Below are 25,032 nucleotides of genomic sequence, written 5' to 3'. Positions count from 1 at the left end.
TTAATTTGTTGACGAAATTGTCAATATATTTAGTCTTAGTTTTAGTCATCATAGCTTAGTTTTTATTTAGTTTTCATCAGTGAAAAAAGTTAGTCGGCGAACATGTTTCGTCATAGTCGACAAAATTAACACAGCAACAAACAGTACCTACAAACACACCGGTTTGCATTTCATTTGACACCATAAGCCTCTATCACGAAGCATGTTGTGTGCAGCCTGTTGCATTCTATAATATCTTGTAGAGTAGACCAGACATGGTATGTAGACATTCCATTCAAAGATGATTTTTAAACCACAAAGCCTCCTGAAAATTGGGGTAGGTTGAGGGCTTTGGGCCCACGTGATTGCCCAATAACCTCATTGTGCTCTCATATATAAATATAGAGACGGATGAAAGTGAGCTCACTGTGATGTTTATTTATGAACGATGGAGATGGTATTGTTTTGGATAACCGTCTTAGGCTCACTGTTGCTCATGGATATCTTGTGGACTTTACCCGTTGGTGAGGAACAGGGCGTGAGGCCAGAGGACGTGCAGATGGCTGAGGTCTGTGTTTCCAAAACCTGCTGCAGACTAAATATGATCTATTGTATATTATGACAAGACATTAGATGTTACAATTAACCCATTAAGACCGGGAACGCATCTGTGTAACCACTTCAACCATTATTTGATACTTTGGCTATTTCTTTTTTTCCAAAAACGTGAACATTTTTGAAATCTATATACATTTTTTAAAGCAAACATTTTTAACTCAAATATTTGCTTCCACAAATGTCTTCTAAATCCTAACAGTAAAAAAAAAACCTATGTTGCTAAAATCAGTGGTTCTCACGCTTATGTCAAGGACCGCCCAAAATGATATGTATTTGGCCGCGGACCCCCATTTCAAAATATTTTGTTCCAGGCCCCCCCCCCCCCAGAAGCAAAGATTTGAGTTAAAAGATTTGCACACATTTTCAAGATTAAAAAGCTTGTCAGATCTACATATATGTATATCTGATATTTTTGAATAGCCAAAGAAATCTAAAGTGACACAGACGCATTCCCGGTCTTATTGGGTTAAATGACATACCGGTAATATGTCATTTAATATTAATTAGTTTTTTTGCAGCAAGAGCAGTCAGGTTGTTTCAGGTAAAAGCCTCCCATGTGTTGACCAAGAAGGGTTTTAAAAAAGGATTTTTGACTTTCATGGGGATTTATAAATGATGGTACGTGATTTCACAAGGGCAAGAGGTAGCTATGGATTAGTACACTACACTACAGTACAATATACTGTATTGTGTATTTTTCCGAATGTAAAGATTGTTACTGAAGTAATACTTCAAGATAATAACAGAGACAACTGGTTACATTTTAGCTAAATAAACAAAGATAGATAAACAAAGCACCTTGACATATTGTAAAATGTAATATGGTCACAGCAGGCAAACATTTGTTGGAAGATTTGAATTAATAGTTGTCCTCAATAACTCCTTGCTCAACGTGAAACCTGGAAAGGGGACAAGTTATATTCAGTGTAGTGTTGATTTATACAGCAAATCTTGATTCAGTTTTCGATCACAACGCTTCGTAGCGCGATGCGTTGTGAGCTTGTAGATCACAACCAAACATAAAATGACTTGTCTTTTAGTTCTACTGGATCTCTTCTCCTCTAGTCCCTCACTAACATTTTAGTCTAGTTTTTATTTAGTTTTCATCAGTGAAAAAAGGTAGTCTTTTTGTTTTTGTCTATGTCCTGTACTGTATGGTATTGTGTATGCTGCTGGTCTGTGTGTCCAAGACACATTTCTCCCACGGGAGACAAAAAATAAAGTAACCTAACCTAGTCAACAAACATTTTTCATCATAGTTTTAGTCGACAAAATCAACACTGATTCAGAGCAGTGTCAAATAGAGTGGATTGATTTCTTGTAAATAAATTCCAATGTGGCATCATTATGTGGGCAAATAACTTCATATTAATAATCACATGAGCCAAAGTGAGTTGTGTAATGCACATGACACAAGGGAGCTGATTATTTTCATGTGTCATTATTGTGAAGTCTGAATCCTGAGAAAAGTGAGCAATGGAAAAAGAGTCCTGCGCTATAACAAAAGGAGTTCATCCTATACTGTACATACAAATGGAACCTATGAAAACTATAATTTCAGAGCACTGCCTACCATGTGTTTGTACTTGTTTTATTGATGCCATTTGTTGATGTCTATTCTATTGTTTGGTTTTAGTGTATTGTTTTAATTACTTAGTTTTATTGTGTTACTTCTGTCCTATCTGTAAAGCACTTTGTAACTTTGTTTCAAAAAGCGCTTTTAAACTTGCTATATATATGCAATAACAGGACTACCTCAGACGATTCTACAGCCTAAATCCCCATCAGCACAGATCTAGATTCCCCAGTAGAAGGGCCAGGTCCATGTCTGCCATGGAGGAGAAGATCAGGCAAATGCAAGCCTTTTTTGGCATCAAAGAGACAGGTCGACTAGACCTCAACACCCTGGCTGTGATGAGGCGACCGAGGTGTGGCGTTCCAGACGTGGAGAATTTCAGCTTGTACCCTAGTAAGCCCAAGTGGAAGAATCACACCATTACTTACAGGTGAGACGATTTGCTTCATTATGATCACAAATTGGTCCCTTAGTAATAACATAAACATGGACATTGTTATTTCCAGAATTATATTTATGTAAATATCTGGCAAACAATTCTATCTAAAGTAAATATTTAGTAATACTGTAACTTTGTCCTGGTTGTCCAAAAATGTTACTTTTTCCAGGTGGTTGATATCTATTTTTGTCCATTTTATAAAAAAGATTGTCCTCTTTAGTAATGTCCTGAGCTCTATAAACATAACATCACATTTGTACATTTGTGCACCAACGGTTACTGTACACACTTGCTGAAGGCAAATTGTCTGAATCTGTATTTTTTTGTTATAATAAGCACCAATATGGTGCTGCTGACGTTATTGTCTACAAGCGATGCGACGTGTTGTGAGCTTGTAGATCGTCTATTTTCACTAGTTTGGGTCCCAGAGAGACATCACTGGCTTACAGTACATGTGTGTGGACACCGCTATGAATGGCATGTAGGATTGCAGCGTACACTCCAGACATGAAGAGAGGGGATGTGGAAAATTCCTTTCGCTCAGCCCTGAAGATCTGGAGCGATGTGACGCGTCTGAAGTTCATCAAAATCAACTCTGGCCAAGCTGACATTGTCCTCTCATTTGCAAAAAAAAGTAGGCTACGGTCTTTGTGGGTTCTTCTCAGTAGGATGTACATTAGCTTAGTTATGTTTTAGGATGACATAGACCAGGGGTCTTCAACAGGGGGTCCGGGACCCCTAGGGGGTCCTCAGAATAACTACAGGGGGTCCGCCAAATCTTTGCGTTATGGGGAACATTAGCCGAAAATAGCCAATCTACAAGTATCGTACTTGTAGATCGGCTATTTTCGGAGAGTCGGTGTAGAGTGAAAAAGAGCAGAGCAGGGGGTCCCTGCTTCATCTCTGCTTCATCTGTCTCTCAGCTAAGGGGTCCTTGGCCTGAAAAACGTTGAAGACCCCTGACACAGACGATAATTGCTGGGTGATGTACAGTATTACAATGCACACAGTACACAAACATACTGTTGACATTTCCAGAGGACCGTGGCATAATCTCAGTATTAATTTTCCGTCAGCTCATGGAGATTTCTTCCCCTTCGATGGGCCCAAGGGTGTGCTGGCTCATGCCTTTGAGCCCGGAGAGGGCTTGGGAGGAGATGTGCACTTTGACGAGGATGAGAAATGGACGATGGGACCGTCAAAGCATGGTCTGCAACAACCAAAGCATGCACTCTGCCTTGTGTGACTACTTGTGTTTAGTCAGAAGAAAAAGTAGCCTACTGAAAACAGTTTTATAATCCTAATAAATGCTTAATTTCTATTGGCATGACAGTGACATACAACATGAGCAATGTCAGCAAAATAACTGCCAGCACTCACAGAAATGTCCTTCTGGTACTTTTGTTAAAAGCACGGTAAATAAATGTAACTTCTGTGAGTGCTGGCAGTTCTTTTGCTAATATTGAACTCTTTTGAACAGTGTCAGTGCCCCTGGGTAAACAGTGGACCACTGGCACTGAGTTGTGCTCGCATTGTTTCTACTTTGATACAACAAGAGTGAGCAGTGGATCAGCTTAACACAACAATCAACCAATATTAAAGGGACACTATCACACTTTTGCTGTGCATTTCATTTCATTGTTAAAAAAAATGAAAAGAAAGTATCCATGGGCCATTTCTGTCTCTTTCTCAGTGTTCCTACAATTCCCATGATGCATTGTGCAGGCAAGCGACCATAGAGACACACGGGGACTACAAAATTCACGGCCACAATTGAGACAGACCACGCAAGGTCCGTTAGAACGATGTACTACAGCTGTCAATGCAATTCCTATGAGAGGCATCGTAAATTCACTGGTTAACTACTGAGGCTGTAGCGATTCTTACTGTGTTCTAATAAAGTGTCCCATTTGTTTGATTTGTCCTTTTTAATGTGACATACCTGCCATCTCAATGTACAACCCACAATATACTATAATATACTCCATCAGTGTGTCAAACGTTCTAGCATCTGAAATCTAAAGTTTAAGTGGTCGCATGGTATACGTCACGGACGCATCCCTTGAGGTTTTCAATACCCAGATACGTTTGTGTCTCTCCTGTATCATTTTTGTAGGCTATTTATTTTGGACAGTTATCCAAACGGCATCTTGCAAGACTATTTGTATATTAATAGTATCCTGGAGAATTCACTAAGTAGTTCAAAATGTCGGGATGTGTCACTCCTCCATTCAGTTGGGTTGTTTCCCCAACTTACATTCAGGCAAGTTAGTACAACAGCGGTAAACCCACATGTTTTAATTTTAAACCGTCGAAAGTCCGCGGTGGGTAGAACATTAATTTAAGCCTATGAGATGTTCAAAATATAGACATGAACAAAGTCAGTCGAGATTGGGATGAGAATTACCCCCTTTAAAGTAGGCGCTCGGCGCTCGTACAGACAGTGATATCACTGAAATGCGACTACTTGTCTGTCTGCCGTCTCCCCTCTGCTGTGTTAACATTATGAGTAACTAATTTAAGTGACAAATTAAATGTGAAACACATCAACTATTGAGAAAACAAGAAGGTATGTTGATAAAGACACATACATTTGGAAACATATTTTTATTCAATTCTATATCGTCTCCAGTCCATGTGGGATCATTTTTAAAGTAGGCTAACTCTCATATCCTCTCATAGGAATTGCAGTGACAGCTGCAGTACATCGTTCTAAAGGACCTTGCTCAATTGTGGGCGTGAATTTTGTAGTCCCCGTGTGTCTCTCATGGTCGCCATAGTATTTTGCCTTAAAGTGGCATCATGTAACTTTTTTTATGAATAAAATGTCATTTTGTCCAATATGTATGGCAGAGTATGTTAATACAAAATAACTTAAATGGGGTGGTTGTATTTAGTCTCTCTGCTCTTCTATTGAGACATTTAGATCGTGTCAAAGGTCATGTCTCACCTAGACACAGGATCTGACACAAATTTTTACCTGATGGTCAAGATTCTATTTAACCCCTGAGCAAGCAGGTACAAATGTCACCGCTTGCGCAGGAAACCGGGTTCAAATCCGGGGTGGAGGAGGCCAAGAGGAAAGTTACATAGGCATATATGAGCAGCTTTGAACACAGCAAAGATGTTTGACGTCAGTGACGTCAAACATCTTTGCTGTGTTCTGAAACGCCACTGAAACATCTTTGCTGTGTTCTGAAACGCCACTGAAAGATCTTTGCTGTGTTCTGAAACGCCACTGAAACATCTTTGCTGTGTTCTGAAACACCACTGAAACAACTTTGCTGTGTTCTGAAACGCCACTGAAGTTGTGTTGAAAAGTTTCATCCAGTAACGTCACATCACTGGATTAAACTTTTCAGCACAACTTCAGTGGCGTTTCAGTTACACACAGATGATCAGCTTAATGGCTGTGAAAGGATTAGCTCTACAACAAAGTAGTATTGACATTTGTCATAGTGTCCTTTTAACCATTTAAACACTATTTTATACTATGCTCCACTACATCTCAGAAGCAAATATTGTACTTTTACTCCACTACATTTATTTGAACACTTTAGTTACTAGTTACTACATTTATATATATACATTTCGGCCATTTGAAAATATCTACAAGCTCACAGTCCATTGCGATTTGACGCATTGTGAGCTTGTAGATTAAAAGATTCAAAAGATGTTTATACATTTGAAAACTTGAATGGGACTTTCTGCATAATTAGTACTTTTACTTTTGGTACTTTAAGTACATTTTGGTACCAATACTTTTGTACTTTTACTCAAGTAAATTTCAAATTCCGGACTTTGACTTGTAACAGAGTATTTCTACATTGCAGTATTGATACTTTTACTTAAGTAAAAAATGTGAGTACTTTTTCCACCACTGCTTGAAACAATGAGTACACCTGAAATTAGCTCATCTTGTTTTTGTTGTTGCTTGTTGTTTCAGGTTACAACCTCTTCACAGTAGCAGGCCATGAGTTAGGCCACTCACTGGGCTTATCTCACTCCAAAGACCCTTCTGCTCTCATGTTTCCAAACTACAAGTATTACGGTAGTGCTCAGTACAAGCTGCCTAGAGACGATGTGCTTGGGATCCAGGCTCTGTACGGTGAGTAAAGTGAATTTCGTTATTACAGTATAACTAGAAAGGTGCAATTTCCGGGAAATTGCAAGTTTGGTTGCCCAGACGCCTTTGTGGGCTGTGGCCGTCAGGACTCAATGGATCCACGGTCATGAAACATGCGATTCAAATTTAGTGTTGATCGGATCTTGCGTTCATGATATATATTCTTCTGCCTACTCATACGTTATGTCCCAGTATGAGCGAATAGGAGAAAGGAATCAATGTCACGTGATGCCTTTGTTTTGCCCGGCAAAAACTCGAATATGTCTCAAACAATATGATTATTGGCAGAATCGCAGAATGTTTTGAATATTTGGTGGTCCCGTTTTCATTTTTCACAAGATTGGTGGTTGTTGCAATGACCTGCACTACAATACTTCACCATATGTTGCGCTATGACAAAATAAACGCATAAAATGTAACAACGTGTGCGTTCTGTAATAATGGTGAAAGCTGTGTTGTTTCACCTGAAAAAGTAATGGGCGGATTCGGCCACGCCCTGAAATACCCGCATGTGTGTGTCTCAAAGAATAGCTTTTTATTATCACATCACTCCTGAGATCACGTGTAATTAATTTGGAGGGGATTGATTGATCCTCCCAAAATCGTGTCTTTGCTAAATAAAAATGCCGGAAAATCTAGTCAGATACAATGGGCGTGGCCAATATGGGGAGTTGCGTCATGATCCAAGAAGTCCAGGGAAATGTTTTTTTTTTTTATTCTACGACCTACGCTTCAAGACTAACCCTAACCACACAAAGAAAGTCGCCCATAAGTACTATAGTGTTGGTTGCCCCTAGGGGCGACCACACTAATTAAGTGTTTGGGTGGCATAGAGATAAAACGCCACCACTGCTGTAGAGGTGTAAATTATTATATACATTATTATAAAATATACATTAACAAGCCCTATTTTATAAATAGGCTATTTGATCTACAAGCTCAACACAACACGTTGCATTGCGATGTGTTGTGAGCTTATAGATCTGCTACTTTCAAACATTTTAGTACTTTTACTTTTGGTACTTTAAGTACATTTTGATACCAATACTTTTGTACTTTAACTCAAGTAAATTTGGAATTTCTGACTTACTTGTAACAGAGTATTTCTACAATGCAGTATTGATACTTTAACTTAATTAAGAAATGTGAACACTTTTTCCACCACTGTAATGAAATAATAATAATAATGATAATAATAGATTGTGTAGCCTAATTATTATATGACATAGTTGTTATTTTTTCCTTTCAGGCAAGCCCATTTCAAAAGTGGAAAAACAAACGATACCCAAGAAGTGTGACCCCAAATTCTCTGTCAATGCAGTGGCAGTGATTGGGAAGGAGATAGTTTTCTTTAAAGACAGGTATGGTTAGAAACGTGTTTCAAAACATTAACCCAGTGATTGTGTCCCCCATCTTTACTATTGCTGCCTGGCTCAATAATGAAAAACCAAACCGTTTGCCTGCTTTTCGTCAAAATGTGTTAATTTTTCATTCACATGCACGCACGCACGCACGCACGCACGTTACCCCTATGCATATTATTTAACTGATATGTAAATATTGGACATTAAACCAGTTGATTAATGATTGGGGACAGTGTGTCAATATTGCTGCCCTCAATTCGATTTTTACTCCAGTTTCAGGTGTCTGTTAGGGTTAGGGTTAAGGGCCGTCCACACTAAGAATGATAACTATATATAATTATATATGATTGTAATGATATTATAATTAACAATAAAGATGTGAGCATCTATCAATATTTCTATCATTCATCAACATGTTCAGAAAGTTAGCCTATATGTCTTTGTCATTAGTTGTGGTCTGGACTCTGCCATCCACTTAGAATTATTTTTAAAATAATACATACACTTATTTTTATAGATATTGTTGTTGGTTGTGGACTGTCCTCAAGGGTTACGGTTAGCTATGGGGATATGGAATAAATGTACTGTAAGTTAAAGCAATATCCCTCAAGGTGTCATAGGCAAGTATGTGTAGTGGTGTACAGTAATTAAGTACATTTACTCAAGTACTTAAGTACATTTTTGAGGTATTCTTTACTGTACTGAGTATTTCCAATTTTCAGTACTTTTGGTTCTTCTAGTATTAAAACACATAAGTTACTAGTTACTTTGTAGGTTTTGATTATTACAAAACATAAAGTAACCACTTCAGCCCTATTTAAACTTAGGCTATTTGAAAATAGCAGATCTACAAGCTCACAGTGCGTCGCCATGCGACGCATTGTGAGCTTGTAGATGTGCTATTTTCAAAAGATTTTTAAACATTTGAAAACTTGAAATGGGACATTCTGGAAAACGTGTACTTTCTACTTTTGGTACTTTAAGTACATTTTGATGCCAATACTTTTGCACTTTTACTCTGGTCATTTTTTGAATACTTGATTACAATGAATAATTGATACTTTGACTTAAGTAAAACATGTGAGTTCCTTTTTTTTTTTTTTTTTTAAATCAGTATGTGTGTGTCACTCACTCCATGCAGGTACATGTGGATGAGAACTACTTGGACGACCTACTGGAACCGCCTGAGAGAGGGCCAGAGCAGCACGTATTTACCGGGCGTCAGCTCCCACGTGGACGCTGCCTATGACATCCCTGCCAAAGGAGTGGCATACGTGTTCACTGGTATGAGGCTAATGTGCACTTCTGCAAAGCATCACTTAGGGCTCTAGCATGACAAGGCTGGATTTCCAGCACAGCGAGAACACAATGTTGCACCCAAATTACAGCCTTGCACAACTTTAAGTGTTGCGCTCCATGCAGCAGCCTCATTGAGCTTGGCAGGCCTTGTGGTATGTTACTGTTTTTTTCATAGTGTCCCAAAATGCGGTGACACAGCAGTGTTTTTCCAGGTCCTAAATACTGGGTGGTTCAACAGCTTAAGATGAGAAGCCATGCTGGCTCCATCTACGACTACGGATTCTCCACCAGAGTCAAGCAGGTCGACGCCGCTGTCCATATCAGTGAATATGGGAAGACGTTCTTCTTTGTAGGATATGTTTATTACAGGTAAAAGATAACCTATATACAACAGCTTCATTTGTATCATGTCACCATAACACCAAGACTCTTTCATGCATTTTGATATCATAGGTAAATAGGCCACTTTTCTACGGCCTAGAAGTGAAAGTCTGCCACCTAGTGATGGTTAGAGTTTCAGAAATTAATTGCAGTTTAACCCCTTCAATACTGGAACGCGTCTGTCATTTCCGATTTCTTTGGGTATTCAAAAATAGCAGATATACAAGCTCATAGCGTGGCACCAAGTGAGCTTGTAGATCTGCATTTTTTTGAAAAAGTGATTTTCTTTTGCAAATCTTGAAATATATATATATATTCTCAAGATATATATGATATATTTTTGAACATTTGTAAAATATGTTGTTCCAGGGACCCCCAGAAGCAAAGATTTGAGTTACAAATGTTCACTTAAAAATGTATATATTCAAAGATTTGCACGCATTTTCACGATTTTTCAAAATTAGCAGATCTACAAGCTCATAGCGCGGGACTCGGTTCCGCGTTATGAGCTTGTAGATCTTCTATTTTTGAATAGCCAAAGACATCTAAAAATGACACAAATGCGTCCCTGGATTGAATGGGTTAATGAAAAAAGTATACATAAAAGAATGCCACATAAAAAAAAAATAAGATAGGAAGATTTAATAAGGTTGAACTTGCGGAACAAGCCCTTCCACTAGTTATAAAAATGAATGAATTAACACGACGTATAATAATGTTCCATTGACCAGGTATGATGAATACAGTAGTAGGATGGACCCAGGCTTTCCCAGACCTATCCACCAAGACTGGCCTGGCATCATGAGGAGGGTTGATGCTGCGTTTGAGTTACGAGGTACAGTAGGAAAAGGAAAAGCCAGGGGATATTCAGCCGTCTGATGGCATTGGTAGAATGCCATCAGAAATATTTTAGTGGTTTTACTTTTGCTATTTTAAGTACATTTCGATGCCAATACTTTTGTACTTTTACTCAAGTAAATTTTGAATTCTGGAATTTTACTTGTAACAGAGTATTTATAAGTATGTTCATGATGCGTTATACACATAGGATGCATAGCAAGTGCTACAGAGTATTTCTATATAGCAGTATTGGTACTTGTACTTACTGTAAGTAAAGAATTTGAGTACTTTTTCCGCCACGGAACAACAGTGTATTCATAATGTATTAATTGTTGTTTATACTTTATTTTTCATCTTCAATATTACCATCAGTTAATGCTTGCTTGTTTGCATCCCTGGAGTAATCGAATATCAACGTGTCCACACTGCTTATGTTCATACTACATGAACAATACTTTTATCTACAATACAATACTTGACACGCTTTCGAGCTATAAAAGGTAGCTTTTAGAAAGGCCACTCGACATGAGCCTGGTAAACCCTCCCTCCGGAAATCACATTTCCATTTGATTTGAAATCAAATGGAAATGAGATTTCCGGAGGGAGGGTTTACCAGGAAATCACATTTCCATTTGATTTGAAATCAAATGGAAATTAGATTTCCGGAGGGAGGGTTTACCAGGCTAACTCGACAAGCCCACCTGGGTTTTTTTGGTCTTTCCGGCACATCATGTTTTGATGTATTAATTTCTTTCCCTTTTCATATAAAAGTATAGTTTTTTTCCATTTTTGTTTTTATCATGTCTTTTTAAATTAAAATAAAAAAATAAAACAATCTGTTGACAGGGAACATCTACCTCTTCAGTGGGACAAAAGCGTACCAGTATGACTTCAAACGAAAGCGGGTGCTAAACACCATCCCAGCAAATGTCTGGCTGGGATGTTGATGCACTCACTGAATGGGACGGGAAGAGCATCTATCGACTACGAATGGCATCGATTACTTATTGTGTCTTTGTTGTGTTCTCCATAAAAGAAAAGAAAATAACTTTGGAACAGGGAAGCTCAAAGAACATTCATGACTGCTGCATTGCACAATATTTCTTATTGACGGAACTATTACACCCATATTTTAAACAAGTGTGTGCCTGTTCCCTCTGGTTGTGAATAGTGTACATATCCGTGGTGTATCCTTGGGGTACAGCAATGCAATATATCTCATGTGCTAGCATGTATTAAATGTTGAATTAACCCTTTAAGACCGGGAACGCATCTGTGTCATTTTAAGATTTCTTTGGCTATTAAAAAAATGAATGAATGAATATTTGTGCAAATCTTTAAATATGTATATTTTAAAAGCGAACATTTGTAACTCAAATCTTTGCTTCTGGGGGATTCTACAAATGTCAAATTCTACAGACAGTTTTATGAAAAGACTTATGCTGCTATAATCAGTGGTTCTCAATTTTTTTTCATGTCAAGGACCCCCAAAATGATATGTATTTGGCCGCGGACCCCCATCTCAAAATATTCTGTTCCAGGGACCCGGTGGCCTAGTGGTTAGAGGGGCGGCCTTGATACCGGAAGGTCCCTAGTTCGATTCCCCAATTCATCACATCAATCATGAATCACCGCTGAATAGCCCTTGAGCAAGGCTTCCATGCAGGGTCCGGCTGGAAACAAGCTTCGTGCTTAGTCCGACTCCCTGGGTAAACAACAAACTTTGCTTTGCTTTACCCCCAGAAGCAAAGATTTGAGTTAAAAATGTTTGCTTTAAAAAATATATATATTCAAAGATTTGCACACATTTTTTCAAAAATAGCAGATCTACAAGCTCGTAGCGCGGCATTCGGTACCATGCCACAAGCTTGTATATGTGCTATTTTTGTAGTATAAAGTATGGATAAAGGGGTTAAAATGATTGTGACCCCTGGGGGTCCCCGGACCACACTTTGAGAACCAATGCTTTAAGACATATTCATGGGCGGGCCGGGAGGCAAATCGGTGACTTTCTGATTACGGAACGGCCTCGCTGCCTACTAAGCTACGGCCACATCCGGCAGAACTCTTGATTTCTACAGTACATTCAAGTAATAGTAATTATTTGTACAGTGTTTTAATCCGAAGGTCTGTGTGTACTGAAAGTGAAGTAAAAAGACAAAAAAAAAGTGTGTGTTTTCTGTGTATAAGATACATTTCAATAAAATGTAATTTCCTATTAATATTGTTGATCCTTTTGTTCATTACCATATGTTACAAGGCTTATATACAGTATTAGGTTATCTTATGTTAACATCTAAAGATGATTTGTACCCATTAGTTCTGTCTTTAGATTTTGAATAAAACATTTATGTGCTCTGGGGTCAATCATTACTTAACGGGGCGACTGGTTGCCTCATCGCTCAGTGGTCCTTCTGGCCGATCTACTTTTCTCTGTTCTTGCCCCTCAGTGGTGGAATGAACTCCCCACTGATGTCAGGACAGCAGAGTCACTGCCCATCTTTCGCTGCAGGCTGAAAACCCACCTCTTCAGGAAACACTACCCTGACCCTTCCTCTTATCCTTGCCTACTTGTTCTCAATTAGTTGTACGAGTTCTTGTTTTATTGGATCTTGTTTATTCGATACTTATTTGTTTTAGCTCTTGCTCATTTGATTTCCCTACTTTATCTGTTTAAGAAAGTAGGTAGCTGATATATTGCACTTTTACCTTAGTGCTAGGTTATACTCTTAGTTGCTTGTATTAGAAGAGAATTCACTTAAGACTTCTGGCGATTACCGTAGTAGTTTTCTTGCCTACCTACAGTATGTTGAATGCACTTATTGTAAGTCGCTTTGGATAAAAGCGTCTGCTAAATGACTGTAATGTAATGTAACAAACACAGCAATGTGTTGTGGGTGGAAGTTGAAGCAGGTGTGTGCACATGCAAGTGTACATATTGCATAAAGTGAGTGCAGGTGACATAAGCGGCTTTGAAAGACATTGCACATCAAAGTAAAGACATTCAAAAAGTATAATAATAATAATAATAATAAATAACAGTAGAACTCATTCACCAATTAAAGTACTTTTGTAGTGTTCCCTCCATCTTAATCAGTGGTGGGAAAAGTACTAAAATGTTTTACTCAAGTAAAAGTATCAATACTGCAATGCAGAATTACTCTGTTACAAGCAAAAGTCCAGAATTCAAAATGTACTAAAGTACAAAAGTATTGGCATCAAAACGTATACATACTTAAAGCACAAAATTAAAAGTACTCATTATGTAGAATCTACAATGTGTCGCGATGCGACGCGTTGTGAGCTTGTATATCTGCTATTTTCTGGGGCTGAAGTGGTTAATGTATGTTTTGAAATAATAATCAAAATCTACAAAGTAAATAGTAACTGAAGTTTTCAAATAATTGTTGTGGAGTATAAATATAATATTTGCCTCTGAGATGTAGTGGAGTAGAAGTAAAAGTACTGAAAATTGGAAATGCTCCAGTAAAGTAAAAGCACTTCAAAATTGTACTTAAGTACAGTACTTGAGTAAATGTACTTAGTTACTTTCCATCACTGATCTTAATACAACACATCCAATGTATCCCACCACTGGAATGTGTACCAGAGGATGCTGCCATCATCCCATATATGTACAACACACACGTTAACACACCTTTAAGGTGGGGGCGGGCTGTGTGAGGATGATGGACACAAAGAAGGGGAGATTGATTTAAATAGAGAGAGAGATCTGGGAGTCAACATCACATCAAGGTCTCTCGACCAGAATGGATTCCTGCGTGGTGTTGGTGGTGTTGTCCTGTTTGACTTTATGCTCAACGGCTCCAGCTGTTACACCTGAGACAGATGCTCTGCCGGAGGATAAAGATACACTTGCTGAGGTAATATGAAGAATACGTTGTTTATTTACTCTGTAGTTTTTCCATATAGTGACATAAACTAAGCTAAGTAAACCTATAGTCAGAGGTGGAAGAAGTATTCAGATCATGTGCTTGAGTAAAAGAACCAATATAGTAATGCAAAAAACACATTACCAGTGGTGGTAAAAGTACTCAAATGTTTTACTTAAGTAAAAGTATCAATACTGCAATGTAGTAATACTCCGTTACAGGTAAAAGCCTGGTATTGATTATTTACTTGAGTAAAAGTACAAACGTATTGCGGCATCAAAAACTTAATTTAACTTAACTCATTATGCAGAATGTCCCATTTCAAGTTTTCAATATGTAGATAATTGTAGGCGAGTAAAAGAGATGTTTTAGAGAGTAGAAGTATAAAAGTACTGACAATTGGAAATACTCCAGTAAAGTAAAAATACCTCAAAAGTACAGTATTTGAGTAGTTACTTTACACCACTGTACATTACAAATACTGCATGAAACCCCTACTTAAGTAAAAGTACATAAATATTAGCAAAATAAATATATATTTAATATTAAAGTAGAAGTGCTGGTTTGGTCCCTCTGACCATATTACCTCTGATATAGTATAGGCCTACATTAAATCATTAGATTATTTATACTGAAGTATCAGTGCATGCAGTGCATCAGTAAGCATGCATGTTACTGGCATAGCTGCTGATGGTGGAGCTTAAAGACAGTTGGCAAGTTTAGTGAGAGGAAAGAAGAAAAAAACTAAGTTCTGATACACAAATCTCAGTTTTTTCTGTTTGGTGAAATATTGGATCATTTGAACATTACATTGAAATTAAACCATGCGAGAGCTTTAGAGGGATAAATCTTTAGCCTACTTGTTGGAGCCGTTAACAACTTAAACTAAAGACATCTAAAATGTGACCCAGAGGGACAGGATTAACCTTGTGTTAAATAGCTCTATATTCTGATAGTACTCGTTGATATAGAGTGTTTGTTCAGTAAAAGGAGTCTCCATGTCTCTCTTGCTCTTTATTAAACAGAAAATGCATTTTCAGTGCTCGCTCCTGATTGGCTTAAATGTTGTCACCTACTGTACCTGAAAATGTATTATATTCTGTACTAAAGAGCTGGAGAGACCCCTGTGACCGAACAAACGCTTTTTTAGCAATGATTACTATCAGAATAAATAGTACTTTAACCTTTTAACCGAAACAAAATGTTAACCAAAAAATATCACTTACCCTACCTTTAACTAAAGCGGTCTAATAAAAGTAGTGGATTAGAAAGTACAACATTTCCCTGTAGAAATGTTGTTAAGTGGAAGTATAAATTAGCATGAGAAATGTACTTAGCTACTTTCCACCATGAATTCTGGTGAGATCCATTTAATAAGCCATAGTCATGCTGTATGTCATATGCACAGTACAGTACAGTAAATGACTAGGTGGAGATGGTCTGAGAATTACAAAACACATTGCACAATTTAATACAAGGAAGGTGTTGCTGATAAATAACTCGGTGAATAATACATGGGTTGTGAAAACTATTTTGTCGTAACATTTCATGAAAGACTTATCCTCCCCTATTAAAATTGGCTAATGGGAGGGTGTGCCCATACATCTCCATATATGGGCACAAAAGGGACACAGATTGATGGGTACAATGGGGACTCTGACAAAGCCTCCAACACTGTGACTCAGACATATTGGTCGGATCGGCTGTGCGACGTGTGAGGGCCGAACCTCTAGTTTTGTTAAATTGACGATGGTCAGATAATAAGCAGGATCATTAACTAAATGTTTTACATCAGTGGTTCTCAAACTTTTTCATGTGAAAGACCCCCAAAAATGAAATGTATTTGGCTGCGGACTCAAATCTCAAAATATTTTGTCACAGGGACCCCCATTAGCAAGATTTGAGTTACAAATGTTTGCTTAAAAATATATATATTCAAAGATTTTTATTTAAAAAATAGCAGATCTACATGCTCATAGCTCTATGAGCTTGTATATCTCCTATTTTTGAATAGTCAAAGTATAAAAGGTTAAAGTGGTTAAAGTTGTAGTGATGCTATATTTACATATTTTGTTGGGGACCCCCTGGAACCCCCCCCCCCCCCAAGGACCCCACTTACCAATGTTTTACATAATCCTCTTCTCTCCTTTTCTATTTCAGAACTACCTGTCTCATTTCTATGCTGATGGCGGGAATTCCAATTCTGCAATGCGTAGAATGTCCAGGCCTTCATTCAATGACAGCCTGAAGTCCATGCAGATCTTCTTCGGACTAGAGGTAATAATTTCTACGAATAATGGTTTGTACTTCTACAGCAGATGTGCATGTTCTCAAAAAGCTAGAATTGTGTAAATAAGTGAAAAAATGAGGCAATATCACATTCAATCAAAACTCTCTCACAGAAAATGTTGGCGAGACAATTGAAATAATGTTGCATGACGTTTTAAAAACATAAGTGCCAGTGCTGGGTACTGGAACTTGAACATGTTGATTGACATAATTTGGGATGCGTTGTCAGTGCAATAACCCTAGCCTGACACTCAGCCTGAATTTTCATTTCGTTTCACTCCATTATTCAGTCTGAAAGCCCTCTCAATGCAGCCAATTGCTGAGATGGGGGCGTGGCCAAAGTTTTTTTTTTTCAAAGACTCTTTGGCGATTGGTTCATACTGGATTATTCGTCGTACAGATTTTCAACTGAGGCTGAGACCTCCTATGAGAGCGTCACCAGACCAGAATCGACCAGAACATATTTTTTTAATGGGCGTGGCTAGCGATTCACGGGCTGGAGCCAGGCTACAATAATCCAGCAATGCCAGGGAATCTTCTGCCTGCATCTTTAAACACAAGAATACCACGGACAATAGAGTCTCATGCCATCGATCATTTTGTCACTGGTTTCAAGTGGATGGATGGATGGATAGATAGATATCTCATGATGGAGTGAAACATTTTAACCAATTCAATCCGGGAACGCATTTGTGTTACTTTAGATGTCTTTGGCTATTCCAAAATAGCCGACATACAAGCTCATAGCGTGGCTACGAGTGCTGCGCTATGAGCTTGTAGATCTGCTATTTTTGTTTTAATCGTGAAAGTTTGAGCAAATCTTTGAATATATATTCTACAAATGTCTTCTATATCCTAACAGTATGTTGCTATATCAGTGGTGCTCCAACTTTTCCTTGTCAAGGACCCCCAAAATGATATGTATTTAGCCGCCGACCCCCATCTCAAAACATGTTGTTCCAGGGACCCCCCCGAAGCACAGATTGGAGTAAAAAATGGGAAATCAGTTGCAAACGTCTGTATGTTGTTTTCTAAACTTATCTGCCACTAATGACCACCAGGTGACTGGCACCTTGGATGATGAAACTGTGAAGGTGATGAAGGAACCCAGGTGTGGAGTCCCTGACATCGGCCGATATGCACACTTTCCTCGGAGACCAAAATGGCAGAAGAGCCTCGTTACCTACAGGTGCTGAACATTAAAGCAAAAAATGAACACTTTCATTACTTCTATCATGCTAATATGATGCGTTATATAATGAAAATTAATTGATTGAAATCAAAATAACATATATTATCATTCTTTTAAATGTAACTTGTGCTTAGGGTGACTTGCACAATACATGACCAACTAGAAAAAGTGCTCCTCGGAGCACAGGTCTCCGCCAGGTCAGGTAGGTTGTTGTGGGCCAGCAATGTTCGGAATTCGCCAATCAGGATGGAATAGGAAAAATCGGACAGAACCATCTTGATCACTTGACTATAGAGATAATGTGTACCGATTTGCATGATGTTTGGACAAAATGTGTTGGAGTAATATAAAAAAGAGAAGTGTTGCAAACATCTGCCTCCTGGTGGCGCTATAATAGGGCAATGTTAAAAGGTGGCATTTGTTCCTCAACAAAGTGCGAATGTGTGTCAAAGTTTCACCGCAATCAAGCATTCCTTGAAAACCAGCGTTTCAAAGTATGACAGAAGGTATAGTGTGATAGTGAGGTGATAGTGAGGTGACAGTGAGGTGATAGTGAGGTGATAGTGCTGTCATTTCATTTGCTAAACCAAGGGTTCCCAAACTTTTCAGGCCGCGACCCCCGAAAATAATCATATTTGAACTGGGGACCCCCCCACTCTGATAAGCACTTGGAATTGTAGGCATTACATTTAGTTTGACTCGGTTCCACAGATAAATATTGTGAAAATAGCCGATCTACAAGCTCACAGCGCCCCGCAGTGCACAGATCGGTGAACCAGTAGGAGCCCACGGATGTTTTCTCCGGAGATTTTGAATCCACCCCTCTATGATAGATATAAGACGCGCTGGGGCAGGCTAACTGTTGAGTGACCCCCAGTTTGGGAACCACTGTGCTAAACTATCATAATCCCAAATGAACAGGATCCTAAACTACAATCGCCGTCTGAGCCAGAGTCAGATTGATGCCACCATTGCTTGGGCATTCCAGCTCTACAGCGATGTCATCCCGTTGGATTTCAAACAGATCCACAGTGGTACTGCAGATATGATGATACTCTTCGGAAGTGGAGGTGAATATGAGAATTTTTTTTTAAAATAGTGGTGGAAGAAGTACTCACATTTTGTATTCACTGCCAGTATTGATAATGGTAAATACTTGAGTAAAGTAAAAAAAAAACACACCCAGTGTGAAGAGAGTGGTGCCTTTGAAAGTGTAACTGGTTGCATCCTTGTGTTGCAATCAGCAACAATATGTTGTCACGTGACACGTGACAACATATTGTCACGTGTGAAGCTTGACCAATCATACGGACGGACATACGGACGGACGGACACACGGACAAAGTCAAATGTAGGAGTGGTTGGCACCACTCAAAAAATACCTCAAAATTGTTACTGTATGGAGTCCTATATAAGGCATCATGGAGTCCCTTCATGATGCATTATGGGAATTATCAGATTATTGATAGAATTATACTTTGGTTACTGACTGTACAAGTACCGTATATTCCATTCCCCCTCAATGATACCTGTTCATTTATAGAAATAAACAGCAGGTTATGTTTACAATGTCTACATAAAACAGATCATGGGGACAGTGACCCTTTTGATGGGCGAAACGGAGTACTGGCCCATGCCACCGCTCCTGGATGGGGAGAAGGAGGGGACACACACTTCGATAACGATGAAAATTGGTCTTTAACCCAGACAGGTAATGTTTTATACCATTAAAACAAAGGGGGGATTTAGAATATCTGTACAGTAGGGGTAAGAAGAAGAAAAAAGAAACCCTTGAATTTTGATTGATTGATTGAATACAGTTTGCAAAAAGTACAGAGGTACAGTTATACAATAATGCTACAGTAAAAGGATAATTTTAGTTGCTTAAAGGAGTAGTTCACCTAAAATATGACTTGTTTTCTATCAATTACACTCCCCATGAAGCATTGAATTCATGGAGATTTTTTTGTTTTTGTCTCATTCCTGAGCCAATGATTTGATGACCGGCGAAAAGATGCTAATGTGTCCGGTAGGAGACTCAAAGGAGTCTCTTTGAGTCTCTCTACCAGAGAGACCGCCGGTTATCAAATTATTGGCTCAGGAATGCGACAAAAACAAACAAATCGCCATGAATTCAATGCTTCATGGGGTGTGTAATTGATAGAAAATGTTATCTTTTAAGCCATTATTATCGGAGATTATAATATGCATTGTCATTATGGTTATCAGGTATAAATCTGCTGTTAGTGGCGGCTCATGAGTTTGGCCATGCTCTGGGCCTGGATCACTCCAGGGACAGATCAGCTCTGATGTACCCCACTTACAAATACGTCAGAACCTACGGATACAAGCTGCCAGACGATGACAAGCGTGGGGTGCAAGCTCTGTATGGTAATCAAAGCCTTTTTAGATCCTGTATGATGATTCTCTCAGAGAGAAAATGCTATACCATCCATTGTTATTACCGGTAAGTCTCTGGATTTTGAATGCGTCATGTACTGGACAATGTTGGAGGTAGCCAGTGGTGGAAAAAGTACGCTTTTAAAAAAAAACTTAAGTAAAAGTATCAATACCATCATGTAGAGAGAGAAAGTACAGAATTCAAAATTTACTTGAGTAAAAGTACAAAAGTATTGGCATCAAAAGTAAAAGTACTCATTATGCAGAATGTCCCATTTCAAGTTTTCAAAATGTATACAAATCTTTTGAAAATAGCAGACCTACAAGCTCACAATGCGTGGCATTGCGACTCATTGTGAGCTTGTAGATCGGCTATTTTCAAAAAGCCGAAATATAAAGCGCATTAGTGATTAATGTATGCTTTGTAAAAATAATCAAAATCTACAAAGTAACTAGTAACTTTAGGTTTTCAAATAATTGTAGTGGAGTAAAAGTACAATATTTGCCTCTGAGATGTTGTGGAGTAGAAGTAAAAGTACTGCAAATTGGAAATACTCCATTAAAGTAAAAAATACCCCAACATTTTACTTTAAGTACAGTACTTGAGTACATTTACTTAGTTACTTTACACCACTGGAGGTAGCTGGCATCAGGCATACATACTGTAGCACACACACATCAGGCTGTCAGTAATGATATATGCACAGTTAATGCTGACTCATTACAATTATCAGATGTTGTCTGTCCGAGTAACATATTTAGAAACCGCACCATCCATGCATAATCGGTAATGATTGACATTGTTGCTTGCTTGCCTGACTGAGTATTTGCATTAAAGGCGTCCGCACACCGCAAGTTCCACAACCAAAACCAACTCCGTCTCCAACTCCACCTGACCTTGGGCCCAACCCTCGAGATCAGAAGTGCAGCAAGGACCTGGCGTTTGATGCTGCTACCTCTCTCAGAGGAGACCTGTTGTTCTTCAAAAATGGGTACTGTGTGTTTGAATATGAATATATGCTATTAAATAGCAAGTTTTTCTTTTAATTGGTTAAATGCAAACCAGTGTTGATTTTGACAGCACATTTTGATTCAGCTTTAGTCATAGGCCTACTCTTTTGAATAAAATTCCATTTAGTTTAAGTCATATTTTAGTCATCTGAAATATTTTAGTTTTTGTCTAGTTTTTAGTCGCCAAAATGACTTGTCTTAGTTCTACTGGATCTCCTCTCCACTAGTCCCTCCCCAACATTTAAGTTTAGTCAATCGTCAGTATATTTAGTCTTAGTTTTAGTCATCATAGCTTAGTTTTTATTTAGTTTTCGTCAGTGAAAAAAGGAAGTTGACGAACATTGTTTTCGTCATAGTTTTTGTTGACGAAATCAACACCGATGCAAAGTCACCTATAAGTAACTCCACAGACTAATGCTCACGGGCTTATCAAAGACCGTAGCCGTCCCAACCACAGACTGTTTCACATGCTGCAACTTGATTGACAAATGGCTTCATGGACACATAGTCACTGGCAGTCAGTGGTGGAAAAAGTACTCACATTTTTTACTTGGGGTAAAAGTATCAATTCTGCAATGTAGAAGTACTCATTTACAAGTAAAAGTCAGGAATAAAAAAAAAACTTGAGTAAAAGTACAAAAGTATTGGTATCCAAATGTACTTATAGTACCAAAAGTAAAAGTATTAAAATGTTTGAAAATAGTAGATCTGCAAGCTCACAAGCTTGTAGAGGTTGAGAGCTTATCAAAATCTACAGAGTAACTAGTAACTAGTAAGTTTTCAAGTAATCGTAGTGGAATAAAAGTTCATTATTTGTCTCTGAGATGTACTGTAGTGGAGTAGAAGTAAAGTGCTGAAATTGGAAATACTCCAGTCGCGATGTGACGCATTGTGAGCTTGTAGATCTGCTATTTTCAAAAGTGTTTTTATACATTTTGAACTTCTGCACAATGAGTACTTTTACTTTTGGTACTTAACCATATTTTGATGCCAATACTTTTGTACTTTTACTCAAATCAATTTTAATTACCAAACTTTTACTCTGCACTACACTGCAGTATTGATACTTTTACTTAAGTAAAGAATTGTAGTACTTTTTCCACCACTGCAGCTGTGCTAGCTTGGGCTGCATGCCCAGAGCAGCGGAGCCCACACCAGAGCACAACCTTATTTTCGAGAGAATCAATCATAGTGTACCTCGAATATACCCATTTAATTCACTGTGGAATCAGCGCGCCACTGAGCCGTGAATTCAGCGTAACAGTATACCAGTCCTGCAGATAAAAAATCCAATCAATCAAAATTGTTGTCATTTCTTGAATGTATGCCTTTTTGACCGATTAAGACTTCATTTAAACCCCCTTACATTTCCTCAATAGTTACTTTTGGAAGAAGAGTACTTTGTTCCAAGGAATCCAATTCACCAAAGTGAGCACACAGTGGCCTCAGATCAACAATGTCGACGCTGCCTACGAAGTCCCAAATGAGGATGTGTTATATCTTTTTGAAGGTACTGTCGCAAACACGAGTGCCGATCTCCACTCTACACACACTCAATTCACTACAGATCAGTTCGCCTAGGGTTGAATTACAGACCAAAGATACCTGTTTGGACATGAAAACCTTGGTAGCCTAGTTAATGGCTAGCTTTGGACAAGGATTAAGGAATGCTTGAGTTAATCCTCAGCATAGATAGATGGTGTGACAGCATGTCGTCTCTTGTCGTCTGTTCGGTTAGGTGTATGTGCAAAATAAGTGCTCAAAGAAACAGTGCTCAGACCTAGGCCTGTCACAATTATTACATTATCGTCTAGTCGCAATTATTTTTGCATAATCGTCATAATCGTTTCCATGTTGAAAAACTTTCATCCATTTTCAAATATTACAAAAATAGCAGAAATAGCTGATCTACAAGCTTACAACGCGTCACTTCGTGACTTCGTGACGCGTTGTAAGCTTGTAGATCGGCTATTTCTGCTATTTTTACATGTATAAAATATATATGTATGTATAAAAAATGCGATTTTTGATTACGAAGCCAAAAAGGCAAACAGAAAAAAAAAAAATTCATACATTCCTATGTTCAACAATGCCAAACACACAATGAAATCGTTAATCGCAATTATTTAAATTTTGGGCTTAAATTTGAAATTGTGACAGCCCTACTCAGACCAAAACAAAACAATTGAAGAAGTTATACTGTAGGCCTGAAACTCCTTACCGTCAGGTTAAAAGAAATGGAATGGCGTCACGTGTATCAGAGGAGACACGTGCTCGCCTGCACCCTTCCAAAGACCAATAGCAGTCAGTAGTGACAATGGTCTACAGTACAAGGGGAAATATATATAGTAATAATATTAAAGGTACAGTAACTGCCCTTGCATTTTCTACAGGTCGCAATTACTGGGGCATTAGGGCATATGCAAACACAAAACTGCCTGGATTTCCAAAGCCTCTCACCAGCCTTGGCCTCCCATCAAGTGTGAAGAAGGTGGATGCAGCCGTTTATGTAAAAAACACTGGGAAAACTCTATTTTTTGTGAATACTCAGTATTGGAGGTGAGAGTTAACATGCACACCATTATTATCATCACATTTATCTTTTATTCTTCACTTCACTTAGACACACTAAAATAAATTGCTCACCTCAGCATGTGCAGTCCCATTTTAAATGTCATTTTATGTTGATAATCGATGTGCACTATAAATGTTCCAGTTATGATGAGCGCACAAACCAAATGGACAATGGATACCCAAGATACATCTCTTACGACTTCCCTGGCTGCAGTACTAAAGTGGATGCTGCTTTTCAGAATCGTGGTAAGAAATCCAAAAATAATTCACACTAATCAATAGAAAATGTGCAAGGCCTGGTGGCAATTATAAGGGCACCTTTTAGGCAAGGGAGCAGTTTAGTAAAATGTTATATAATATAACACAGAAACATACTGCTGGGAGTTCTTCAAAAGTTAAGGATTTGTATTAAGGATGAAAAGACATTACCAACCTCATAGTAATATATTTTGTTGTTGCTAATTTGTTACTTAATGAACTGAATGCTTCCTTCCATAGATTACCTGTACTTATGTGACGGCCCAAAGCAGACTGAATACACCCTTGCAAACAAACAGAATCGTCGTCTTCTCAACTACTATTGGCTCGAATGTTTTTAAGTAGTGCCAGTGGAAGACATAGCATGGCATTCTTTCTATCAAATCTGTCAAAAATGTTCATTAACCATACAACCTTCTTGGCTAATACTGGGCAGAAGACACCTGAAAGACTCGAACATATCAGAAAATATACAAAATATCAGCTTAATATTGTAGCTTCCCAGTTGGTTAGTGGGGGAAGTGGGATTTCCCAGAATAGAAGTGTATGTTATTGTCTCTTATAATAGGAGTTAGTAATTGGGATTGTGCTAATGGCGATTTATGTTTGTGTTATTATACTGTATGACATTTATTTATCCAATCATGTGATAATTGTGTGTTGGTTATTACACCATGATGGTTAAGGGTAAAGGTGGGAATCACCCCTCTCCATGTGAGGCACTGCTGTTTGAGTTGGTTTTGTGTGGGTATGTTTGTGAGCTGTTATGCCAATAAAAGAGTTCTTCCTAAAA

At 38.3% G+C, this 25,032-nt stretch overlaps 1 protein-coding gene across 1 annotated transcript; it reads left to right on the top strand.

Moving 5' to 3' along the window:
* Nucleotides 1-427: 427 nt before the first annotated feature.
* Nucleotides 428-25,032, top strand: LOC311050535 (uncharacterized protein; the record flags this gene model as incomplete). Its single annotated transcript, XM_084064620.1, has 22 exons — nt 428-547; nt 2,347-2,603; nt 3,098-3,246; nt 3,689-3,820; nt 6,559-6,720; nt 7,988-8,099; nt 9,244-9,386; nt 9,614-9,770; nt 10,514-10,617; nt 11,469-11,564; nt 11,794-11,820; nt 14,346-14,506; nt 16,676-16,792; nt 17,866-17,993; nt 18,918-19,066; nt 19,582-19,707; nt 20,226-20,387; nt 21,235-21,388; nt 22,787-22,917; nt 23,801-23,966; nt 24,124-24,227; nt 24,480-25,032. 22 exons carry the CDS (start codon nt 428-430, stop codon nt 24,578-24,580), a joined length of 2,958 nt encoding a protein of 985 aa, XP_083920746.1. The 3' UTR covers nt 24,581-25,032.

The sequence above is a fragment of the Gymnoscopelus microlampas genome, assembly GCF_963454915.1.
Source record: "Gymnoscopelus microlampas genome assembly, chromosome: 8".
Lineage (NCBI taxonomy): Eukaryota > Metazoa > Chordata > Actinopteri > Myctophiformes > Myctophidae > Gymnoscopelus > Gymnoscopelus microlampas.
The sequence above is the reverse complement of the archived record's forward strand: the minus strand, read 5'-3'. Positions and strand labels throughout refer to the sequence as shown.